Source organism: Harmonia axyridis, chromosome 2, assembly GCF_914767665.1.
Source record: "Harmonia axyridis chromosome 2, icHarAxyr1.1, whole genome shotgun sequence".
Lineage (NCBI taxonomy): Eukaryota > Metazoa > Arthropoda > Insecta > Coleoptera > Coccinellidae > Harmonia > Harmonia axyridis.
The window spans coordinates 28,057,777-28,069,985 of record NC_059502.1 but is presented as its reverse complement, the minus strand read 5'-3'; the positions used below and the strand labels follow the sequence as shown (position 1 = coordinate 28,069,985).

The following is a 12,209-nucleotide window of genomic DNA, read 5'->3' as shown; positions in this document are numbered from 1 at the left end:
TTAATTGCAAGGTGGTTGAATTATATCAAGAACGTTGGTGGTAGATAGTTCCTTCTATCATGGAATTATGTATATAGTTATATACATAATTGAAATTAAAGTGAAATAAAGTACATCCCGGAATATGGCAAAGTTTAACAATTATCGCAATATTCAGTTAGAGCATGAGCAGTTTTTTCTCCGATAAAACTTCACAGCAAATGATGTGAATATGTACTAATCCACCGCCTCTTAAGATCATTGGAAGAGCGTCTTTCCACTGATCAAGGGGTGGTAGTTTTATTGAAGATGTTAATTAAACTCTTTCTCCTTTATTAAGGGAGAAAGTGTGGGTAAGGCCTGTCGCACTAGGGACAGGACTTAGTGTTAAACTGGATTTTTTCTTTTGGAACAGGTCTAGTGATTAAAAAGGCATAAACTCTTTTATAATTTTACTAACAAAAACAAAATTGAAAAAAAATTAATCTTCGGAGGACTTGCCTTAAACTGGCAGGTCTCTTTTATTCCCTTAAAACTTCATTTAAACTAACTGGAGATTTCAGAACATTGGACAGAACAAAAATATATTAAATTTCTCAACTTGCTACCTGTTTCTTCCCTCGATGGATAATCCTTCAAATGTAAGGTAATTTACTTCACTAGACGGCGGAAATTCTTTTACACTTCATTATCGCGGAATGTAACCCAAACTTCACGTAACTTTGTCGAAACGATACCGTTATTGCCTAATCTTTAAATCTACTAATTCTACTATCATACTATCAACCCGTGACAGAACCAAAAAAATATTATTATTCAATTTTTGAAACTATTAACTGCGTTTCAAACCTAATCTTCCAAAATACTTATACCGCCTAACTTCTACTAACTACAGATTTCAACGATCTACCTTTAACTCTTAACTTCCCAATTTCCGCGACCAATTCCCGAACCGATTCTTGAGTTTCCCTGAACTCCCCGTGACTAACTGTTTCCCGAAACGTTTCTCGAGTTGTCCTCAACTCCCCGCAACTTACTGATTAATTTTTCTATGATTTGGCCTAAAGTTACTTATTTCTTGCCCCCGATGGGCGTACCTTCAAAAAGAACGTCTTGGATTTTTTCCGTAGTTGCCAAGTTTTTCTCTTCCCACGGATCGAATGTTCCCATAAGGAGACCACTCAACAAACTTCGATAAAACTAATTTTTAACACCCTATAAGTTATATTCTTATCGCCTGAGGTCGGGACTGCACCTAAGTATATACTTGTTCAAAAATTTTCATCATCCAAATCTGACAAATAGGGAACCAATAAATTTCGCACTTTACTAGTCGCCACCAAGTCTAGTGTCAAGTGCCTGACCTTACATCGTCTTCGCAGAGGGTCTCGTCTACCTACTGCACATTCGCAACGTCCAGACCCAATAATCGAGAATCTCAAATTCCCGATTAGTACAAATATATCATGTTAGAAAAAATGGAATATTCTATAGATTTCTTATCTAATAGTTTACAGTTGATATATCAGATGATTTTTTTAAGTCGAATCAGTTACACATCTCAAAGGGGAAACATCAACAAAAGCTTGATCTTTCCCTCAACTCGATATTTCGTCTACCGATGTGGATCCATTTTTTTGTACATCCATTGCATGAAATGAAAACTACTAAAAAACTTTCTGTTGTGAAATTTTGAGCTTTGTTACAAGAAAAAGTAGGCAGTTTAAAAATAGGAAAACCTTCACCATTTTATATAACTCCTATGTATACAGCAAACTCAACTTGACATCTGTAGTTTGGAAAACTGAAAATACTCGTACTTTGTATATTTTGCCAGACTCTATAGTATTCAGAATAGATTTCTAAAGTTAATTTCTTTTGAATTCAGTTTTAGAAATCCCGAAAACTTTATTCTTCGTTTGACTCAATTCGGTTTCATTTCCCATTCGAAAATAGAAGCAAAATCAGTATTGGGCTTTTTCTATATGACCTCCTGAACAATATCTATAATTCCCCTGACCTTTTTTCCTCCATAATTTTTTTTTGTCGTATCGTTTCCTCAGAAGTAGTGATATGTTCCATATTCCCTTTCGTAAAACTAATAGCGCAATTAATTCACCTCTCTGCAGGATGATGTGATGTTGTAACTGTTTGAGTGATATAGATTTGTTTTATCTATGTCAGAATTCAATCATGCAAAGGCTTGAAAAGATGTACTTATGTCAATGAGATATTCTTTAACTGATTTTGTCAGCTTCTCCATGCTGTATTTTTGTTCAATTTTATTATTTTACTATAGTTCATTCTTCCTTCGTTTTTCATTGTTCCACCAAATTTTAGTTCTCCTTTCTTTTCATTGTTTTACTATATCTTATATGTTTTTCTTTATTCAGTTAAATTTTAATTTCTACAGTGATAACAATCAATTGTTGATTTGGCACATTTTGTATTTTCAAATAGTGGATACTGTGTTGGGTAGTTATCACCTATTCGTATTTCTTTCATCTTAATGAATGAAGAAATAAAAAAAAGTTCTGGAAACTTTTTTTTGCCCTTTAGCACTGAATGAGTTTCATTGTTTATCTAACTTAGCTACAAGCTAATAAATTTGTTTTAATATGAAGATAAATATAGTGCTAATACCAATCAATACGTATGCAGGAGTAATCTGGTATATTACGAAAGACAAAAAGAAAATTCAGTGACGAAGTACACTAAATACAGTAATCCGAATAGTGGTTAATGGCCCATGTTATGTAAGCCACCAACAAATCAGAGAAGAATTGAAAATTCAAACTACTGAGGAAACAGTTAACAAATGAATAAAGAAGATAAAAGAGACGCTAACAGTGCACAAAAATAGAGAATTAAGAAAGATAATACAAATCCCAACAAGAAAGACAGATAAGAGGACGTACCTCTTTCAAAGAACCAAATAGAGGTAACGAGTGACATGCAGAAAGGAGAAAATTCTCCCAAATAAACAAGAGTAGAAAATGGAAAAATTAAAGTAAAGGCGTAGGGAAACGAATTCCAGTCCTCAAACAAAAAGAAGATCTGGATCTAGGTAGTATCTTCAATTTATTGAAAGGAGATATACTCTTTCGAGCTACACTAAAATTTGAATTATTCTTCAGAATCCTTCAATCAATCTTTCGTACAGAAACGCTTATATAATTAACTAATTCACAATCTGCTGTCATCCTCTCTGCAAAAGAGATAAGAGATAAATTGATAATAAAAAGATGAAAATTGATCTGCACATATGCTCACAAATTCGACCTCGTTTTATAATGAGGCCATGTTATATAGTCCATAAAAAATGTCAGTCTCTCCACATTTTTTTTGGACTTGTACGAAACCATGTTGGAAATTTCAATCAGTCCTATTCATTGCATTCCGAAATACCTAGGATAGCAATTAAATTTCACATACCCTGCGCATATTCGCTAATTAACGGTGAAATATGTCAACACCGCCATTAGCCGAACTTCTTATATTCTATAAAAGCATGACTCGGGCATAGCTATATTCTGGGTGACTTTATTATTCGCTTGGCTTCCATTTTCCAGTTACGACATAATCAGTTCATATTTCGGTCGGGTAGATGTCAGGGGTATAAGCAAGCAGGTTAGAGGAAGAAAAATTAATTTTTCTTCTTTCAGCAGCAGACGTCCGGTTTACTACCCAACCATTATGCTTATGTAACCTAACCGCATGTTCTCTTTGAATATAAAATGATTTGATTCAGACCCAACCCTGAATTCTATTCAGTTCACCGCCTTTTACCTGATAATACGTGTATTCACAGAGCCTCAAAGGGATTGTGAGAAGTTGCTCCCACTAAATTTCCTCTTAGTAGGAATACATCAGTATTGACAAAGATACGTCTCCTTTACGGTCTCGTAAGACTAGAACGCTAATGCGAGGAAAGGATATCAAATCCCATTAGTTAAATGAAGATAGTATGATGCAGTCATTTCTACAATTACCTTTCAAAATCGCTTTGAGGGATGGTTGATACAAGTAGAATTGTTCATTATGATTTGGTCTAGATTATCTGAATGCTGGGTTAGTACTTTGTTGGAAACGATAATGATGTATTTTCATATTTTAATGTTTTCACGGTGACATCATGGAATTCGACCAAGCTTATCACGAGGACACGATAGCGATTTCAAAATTTTGAGTATTAACTAGCCATAATCCTAAGAATGAAATTATTGTTATTCTAAATTATAAATTAAAATGTTATCGAAAATTATGAATGAATGCTCAAAAATATTTCCCGATTGAGCATACAACTCCTCTCCACATTCGACAACACTGCTGGTATTACAGAGCTTTCGATGTCGAATTTTTGTATTCTTTGCTTTTCAAAATTTTTGGCCTCTTTTGTGGATACCTACTCAAAAAAAAGTGAGTGGTGTTAATTTCGGTAACCTTGCCGGCTAGTGCAATGTGCTGCCCAAGAGAAGTTGTGTTCAAAAATTACAAATTCTAGAACTAGACGTACATTATGAGCAGGCATCAATCCTACCGAAACCTCATTTATTTGAAATCGTCATTCAAGTACCATGCAGCTGGTATAATGACATCTTATAGCATCTAAAATATTCATTTTTTTCAAAACACAGAGGGTAGTCTCAGATCTTACGGCTGCCATACGCCATGGCACCTTGCGCCACAAAATTGGACATAGCTCAATCGTTTCAAGTTCTATTTCAATGAAACTGACCTTTATAAATAAGTTATAGACTTCTGCATAATTTTCACATCAAACTCATTCAACGCGAACCCATCGGTTTCGAATAATTTTGAAATCGCCTTGAAAAAAACCATACCTATTTTGTCGAATATTTTTTTGAATATAACAGATACGCTTCAGGTGTCTGAGAATAAATTGAACAACTTCAATAAGTTTTCAAGCGACTATACACAAGGAAATAGACTTTATGGTTGCGATGTTATTAACAAAAAACAAAACCATCGACGGCCATGTTTATGACGTCACTCCTATCCCCTTTACTATTTTGAAACATTACAACAATCAGTTTCTTGATCGACACAATGCCCTGAACACACCTATACCTGTTGTAGGTATACAGAAGAGATACCGACGAGATGTTTCAAAATCGGGTTGTGGCCGGTCTATTATGAGCTCTTTACTCGATATCTTAGTTCTCATTTCGTCACATTGTTTATAATCTTAGAATTTTGGACTCGGAATGATCTCAAATTATGGAATTCGACTCGCGAATGATGAATTGGTATAGTCAAATTTATTTCTGCTTGTCCGTTCGGTTAATTATTGAAATCCGAGTAGGGTTTCCGGAAATATGGCCGTTCGAAATTTTATTCTTCCTCTTCTTCAAAACAACAAATCAATCGAGTCAATACATATTTGGCACTCAGGTATATAGGAATAATTTCATATAACTTTCCATTTGATCGTATAATCAGAATTACATAATTTTTCCGTGGAAAACAGTTCCTCCCAAGTAGAAATTTCGTAATTAGATACCTATAATAGTTGAAAGCTTGGCGCAAAGAAGAATATCTAAGAAAAATATTAATATTTCAGTTATGATAATAGATCCGAGCCGTTTGAACATTGGAAAACATCTGATGAGGTGGTTTATACATGTGAAATAGCTACTATAAATGTTAAGAGGGTCGTATCAAAGTATCAACAGCGACATAACAATAACAAAATATCACATTTCAATAAGGCTCAGGACTAATCAATAAAAAACTTTTTTGTCGAGAAAATTAGACTTTATTATTTTGATTTTGAAATAGATTTTAAACTAGGCAATCACCTCCTCATTAGGGCCGAATTGAAAGTCAGAATACCACCTTCTACCGTTGTTGTTAATGTAGCAGAGTTTGAATAATGCTAAGATATTTCGTGGACTTTTTGATGTTTTCTGAATCCACTGCCTAAATCCGGTGGTTCTTCGACAACGTCAGCATACCACTCTTTACCGGCTTTAACCATCATTGTTGTCGATGTAGCTGAGTCTGAATAACACTTATCAAGCTATTGCTTTGCTTGCAGAGAATTTTTCCCGTCAAAAACAGTGTTTTATCAATACACGAAACGCGTATTTATATATTTTCAAACAACACATGCAGCATCATAACTCATTATACCTTCAATATCTCAATCCAGAATTAATTCTATGTTGATACTAACAAAATATTGGTGAGGCACTAGTGGTGGCACATGTGCGCCAGGCCAGGTACTTGTTGAGTGACATGTTATATAGTCCTGAGGCTTCCCATGGCGCCATAGCTCATGAGTGACGGCTCACTGAAAAACTGCTGCAGCTAAATGAGTACTTTCTCCAATTTTATAGACTTTCAACTGACAATGATGTAAGGCAATTGAATAATTTGCCGAATCTTGAATTTCAGGGAATATTGTGGATTTCATTTATCAGAAAATTGGGTCATTTGATTCTTAAGGGTGTTTTTTTAGAGCTATAGAACTTTAAATTGCAATAAAACAACGATGGATTATTCGATTGACATGAATTTTATTTATCCGTAAGATAATTTTGTGCCATTACATTTCAAATATGCTTTCTGGCTTATGACCGCCACGACTGGCTCAGATGTAGTCCAATCTGGACGTCCAATTTTCGATGACTTTTTCCAACATTTGTGGCCGTATATCGGCAGTAACACGGCGAATGTTGACTTCCAAATGGTCAAGGGTTTGTGGCTTATCCGCATAAACCAATGACTTTACATAGCCCCACAGAAAGTAGTCGAGTGATGTTAAATCACAAGATCTTGGAGGCCAATTCACAGGTCCAAAACGTGAAATTAGGTGGTCACCAAACGTGTCTTTCAATAAATCGATTGTGGCACGAGCTGTGAGACATGTTGTGCAGGAACCACAGCTCCTGGACATCATGGTTGTTCAATTCACGAATGAATAAGATAATAATCATGGCTCTATAGTCTATACCGATCACCATTGACTGTAGCGTTCTGGCCATCATCGTTTTTGACGAAGTATGGACCAATGATTCCACCAGCCCATAAAGCGCACCAAACAGTCAGTTTTTCGGGATGTAACACGACATACACTTGAGGGTTAGCTTCACTCCAAATGCGGCAGTTTTGTTTGTTGACGTAGCCATTCAACCAGAAGTGCGCTTCATCGCTAAACAAAATTCGCTTATGAAATGGACGTAGTGCGCGATACGTATTCCGCACAGAACCATTATTTTCGAAATAAAATTGCACTATTTGCAAGCGTTGTTCAGGCGTGAGTCTATTCATGATGAATGGCCAAACCAAACTGAGAATAAATCACTTGACAGCTGTTAAATCGGTCGCCACCTTGAACAGAAATGCCAACTTAAAGTTATAAACCTCGAAAAAAAAACACCCGTTATATTGACCGACTAATGGCTTCCGTTAAAAAAAATAAAATTTTTTTTTTTTTCAAAGTCAAATCGTTTAACTGACTTCTGCATGGAAATGGTTAATTACTTCAGAAAAATGTAACTACTTCTTCTTTAATATCTTGATTACTCCATGAGTTGAAAGTCCGTTGATGTCTATATTTTTTCTTGTTACACAGAAAAAGTGCCATTTCCCAAAATTCCAGATAATACTCTCTCATCTCTGGTCGAATCTTTCACCTATCTTCACATATTGAAAGTAATAAATCAAAATGAATTAGCTTCCACAAAAAAATAATGTCATCAGTTTTATTTTGAATGGATGGTTATTCAATAAATTGTAAAAGCGATATTACAATTGGAATATTGCATTGGATATTTTTGAAATTGTGACGAATTCTGAATAATAATTAGTTGAATTTTGTCTGTTGTCCAACTGAAAAAGTAGTTTTTTCTTAGGAAATGACAGATCAAAATATACTTGATGTCCTATCGTAACAGTTACTTCCTCATAATTCAAAAAACCGAAATATTTTGAAGAGTAATATTCAAGTTTTGCTCAAAAATGCACTTTTAAATATTTATGTGTTACCTTTTTCCTCCTTGAAAGTATATGACGTCCTTGGTGTTCCACCCATGACTCTTATTTCAGCACCACCATTTGATCCTGGTATTGGTGACACAATAATTTGTACCTTCGATAAAATTGATTAATTAATTTCGAATTGTTTCAAGAAGTCTAATAGTGCAGTAGGTTAAACTAGAATTCCATAAAATTTCTGTTTATAATAAGTACCGCGGGAATAAAAAACTCTCTGATACCTGTGATTACTTCAAGCAATAAAAGAAATTCAAGTACGTGCAACTCTCCCAGGATCCAGTCTCATCGTACATGCAGGGTGGATATAAAACACATTCTCATGGGAGAATCGAAGAAAGTTTACAGCTGAATTTCTAACATTAACGCAATATACGTTATCGATATCTTTTAAATCAATAATGAGTTCTATTGAACTCTCCCTCTGAATAGTCAGAAATACACTGATCAACAATTGCTAGGGATCACTTATGAACTTCTCTTCATTTGTATTTTTTCAAGTTATCTAGTGAATATCTGTACATTATATGTTCTCTAAGGAAGGTCTTTTGAGTTAATTATATCGAAGTCTTCCTCACTTCATCGGCTATTGTTCACAAAATCGATTATTATCTGTAGGCTGTTAGAGGTGGAGTGAAAAGCAATGTGGTATTTGTTATTAAATCTGTTTTTTTCTCTCGTTCAAACACATAAGGTGACAATAATTGAGGAAATGAGAACAATATCAGCTTATCAGTCATGCCGAGAAGACGTTTGGCTCCTGTGCAACTGGACCAAATAATTCGGTGGATACAGGAAGGTTTGTCCCAGCGAGGAGTGTCCCGGCGGTTGAATGTTTCGCAAAGTGTCTTGAGTCGGGCTTGGAATAGGTTCATCCAAAACGACTCAGTAGCTTATATTCATGGGGGAGGTGGGCAGCGCAGTACAACAGCTGCTCAAGATCGTCTTTTGATCCTCAATGCTAGGAGAAATCCCACTTACCCGGCGTCGCAGCTCAATAGATCACTGAGAGTTGCAACAGGAGTTCTAATTTCGAACCAGACTGTAAGACGACGACTACATGTTCGTGGTTTGAGAGCACGTAGGAGTGTACAACATCCCCGTTTGAATAGGGAACACCGGGTTCATCGACGGCAATGGGCTGAGGAGCACCGCAATTGGACACTTGAAGATTGGAGCCGATGTTTATTTACGGTGTAAAGTGAAATCACACGTATGCCTGTCGGCTGCTCAGTTGATACGGTGAGGGTGTGGGCACCAAATGAACTTGTTAAACTTGACTAATTAATTGTTGGGCGCCAGGCTTACTAACGTAAACCAAATTTCATAAAAATGAAATTTCTCAAAAAAAAAAATATTAATAGAGATGATAAAAAAAAAATGAAGTTAAGTAAGAGAAACGGGAGATAGATAAGAGAGATCTTGCTTAGTGGTAAGAAATAAAACGAATTAAATTTTACAAATATATTAAAACTATTTAAAAAAAAATATATTGCTGAAGGCTGAAAAAATAAATTCAGAATTTACAAAAAAAATATTGCTGAGGGCTGAGAAAAAAAATATACTCAGAACATTTACAAATGATGAAAATTTCACTGATCTTACAATTCGAATATTAGGTCTCCAGACAGAATTTGGAATAAGTAGGTTATCGAAAGATGAATTTTGATATCTCACGTGGTAGATCTTGTTTCTCAATTTTGATAGTTGCTTGATATCAGAATATTGCTCTTGGATCGAAGTGGTGAAAAACAATTCAAATCTCGGGTTCCAATTTGGTGGATGCTCGCCTGAAGTGAAACTCAACGGCACTTGCAGTATTTCGTCCAAATATTAGATGAAGGTTTCTGTGTAACCTTGATCAGGATGAAGATTCAGTGCAGCCTGGTTAGGAACTTGTACAGGAATTGTGGAATCTTCTTCGTATCAAAATGGATGCTTGAGCATGCGTGGAGAGAAAAATTCAGGAAATTAGATTTGTACAATTATCGAAGATAATAATGTTCTGGTTGAATTTGGAAAAATTGTATCAAAAGTATTGTATAAAATTTGGAATTGACAGAAATTATAAACTATTATATAAAAATGAGTTAATTATTGAATACTTTCCGGAAAGTGAAAAAAACTTATGTTATAAGAAACAATTAAATACAAAGAATAAAAAAAATGTACATATGATCCGAGAGTTATTATAAGAAGGAAATTTATTTAATTTGAATGAAATTTATAGTTAATTACAGCAAGAAAGGGAATATGTACTTCCTGGCGGCTCTCAAAAGAAAGAAGGAAAAAAAAATCCTTACACACTACTGTGTTAAGAGAAAAAAAGAAAAGAGACAATGGAATATCAAATTAAACTATCAGATATCAAATCGTTAGATAGAATTACTGTTATTCAAAGAAATAATTAGGTAATATTCAATATCTAATATTAAGGTACTCAACCATACGTAAAGCCACCAAAAAATATCACACTCACTCTCCACCTGTTTTCAATCAGTCGTCAAAATCATAATAATCCTCTTTCAGCTGAAATCTGAAAAATTTCCACATTGAACGACAATCTCCGCGCACTCTCTGTATCAAATATGAGAATCGATAGTGTTCGATAAATTACATCGGGGATCAGTGGCGTTTCTTAAACATGAGCTGGGCAAAATTATATACGGTCCGTTGAATCGTTACACACCACCCCAACTGGGCGAAAAAAAATTTGGAAACTTTAGAAGTTTACAATATTTTTTTTTTTATTTTTTAATTCGCTATACAGCAAAGGAATTGACTTAGGTAGCAGCATACTGAAATCAGACTCAATATTCATAGTACATGAAAAGATACGATGCAAGAAAAACTTTGAGAGATACAGATAGGTAAGATAAATAAGGCATGTAACATAAATCAAAATGATATGAAAAATGCATTGATTCCCAAATATCATAAATACCGAAGTAATTCAGAATCAACACAACATATCCCTGCTGAATAGTTCACATCATGAAAGCACAAATTTTCCATAAAGGAGCTACCAAAGATAGATTCTTTCATAACATTGCACCATCCAACAGTAATTCATTATGTATCCACGCATAATACTTGCAATAGAGAAAAATAGAGAAAATATTTATGAGTCATCCGAATCTGCGCTAAAATACTCCTCCTCAGCCGAATCCGAATCATCATCATAAGATGATTTAAGATCTTTAATGTGCCAACGACCCAAATCGTTACCATCCACGTCCTTAAGCTCGTATACCAAATCTGAAACAACCCTAGTAATAATGCAAGGCAAATATTTAGGAGCTAATTTCGCAGAATAATTATTAGCCGCTGAAGACAAAGTTACATTTCTTTTCCAGACTTTATCGGCGACATAAAATCTTACTTTTCGTTTTCTTAAATTGTATTGATGAGCATTTCTAAGATAGGCCTGATGTAATTTCTTGCGAATATCTACAAATAATTCGGGCAGTTTCTGCACATCATCAATGCGTTGAGACTTCTCAGATATAGAAATTGTATTATTTTGATTATCAGAAATTTTTCCATAGAAATCTCCAGTAACGGGAATATTTCTAGCGAAATTAAGGAAAGCCGGAGAATAACCCGTGACATCATGTTTTGCCAACCTGATGGCCTGAGCCACTTTAAATATAGAAGAATCCCAGGTTTTATGGTTTTCATGAATATAACACCGAATTGAAGTTACAATAACTTTGTTGACTCTTTCCGTGAAATTTACTTGGGGATGATATTTAGCATTATACCAAATTTTCTGAACACGATAAGTTTCCATCAACTTCTTGAACTCTTTACTGACAAATTGGCTTCCATTATCGACAATAAAAATTTGCGGTACACCGTAAATAAGAAATACATTATTTTCTATGAACTTGAGAATACTCTTAGAGATAGCCTTTGGCATGGGGTGTACTAACACGAATTTGGTGAACCAATCGACAACTACCAAGACATACTGGTTACCATTTTTAGATCTTGGGTATGGACCCAACAAATCAGCAGAGATACATTGAAACGGAAAATTAATATTCTTGTAAGAACCCATGTGACCAGCTTGGGGTAAATTTGAACTTTTACACGCAGCACAAACAGGACATTTTCTTACATATTTATACACATCTTTCCTAATTTTTGGCCAGTAATATAATTCAGATATTCGAGCTAGCGTTTTAGATATCCCTAAATGACCTGAA

General features: G+C 34.8%; 1 protein-coding gene across 3 annotated transcripts in view; it reads right to left on the bottom strand.

Moving 5' to 3' along the window:
• Positions 1–12,209, bottom strand: part of LOC123671943 (probable 3',5'-cyclic phosphodiesterase pde-5) — a 338,133-nt gene that overhangs the window by 200,081 nt on the left and 125,843 nt on the right. For 2 of the 3 annotated variants that reach the window (XM_045605841.1, XM_045605842.1), the window contains one exon: positions 7,993–8,095. The exons of the other annotated variant lie outside the window; for it this stretch is intronic. In XM_045605841.1, the coding sequence (XP_045461797.1) occupies positions 7,993–8,095 (103 nt within the window). The remainder of the gene's footprint in view (positions 1–7,992; positions 8,096–12,209) is intronic. 3 annotated transcript variants of the gene reach the window in all.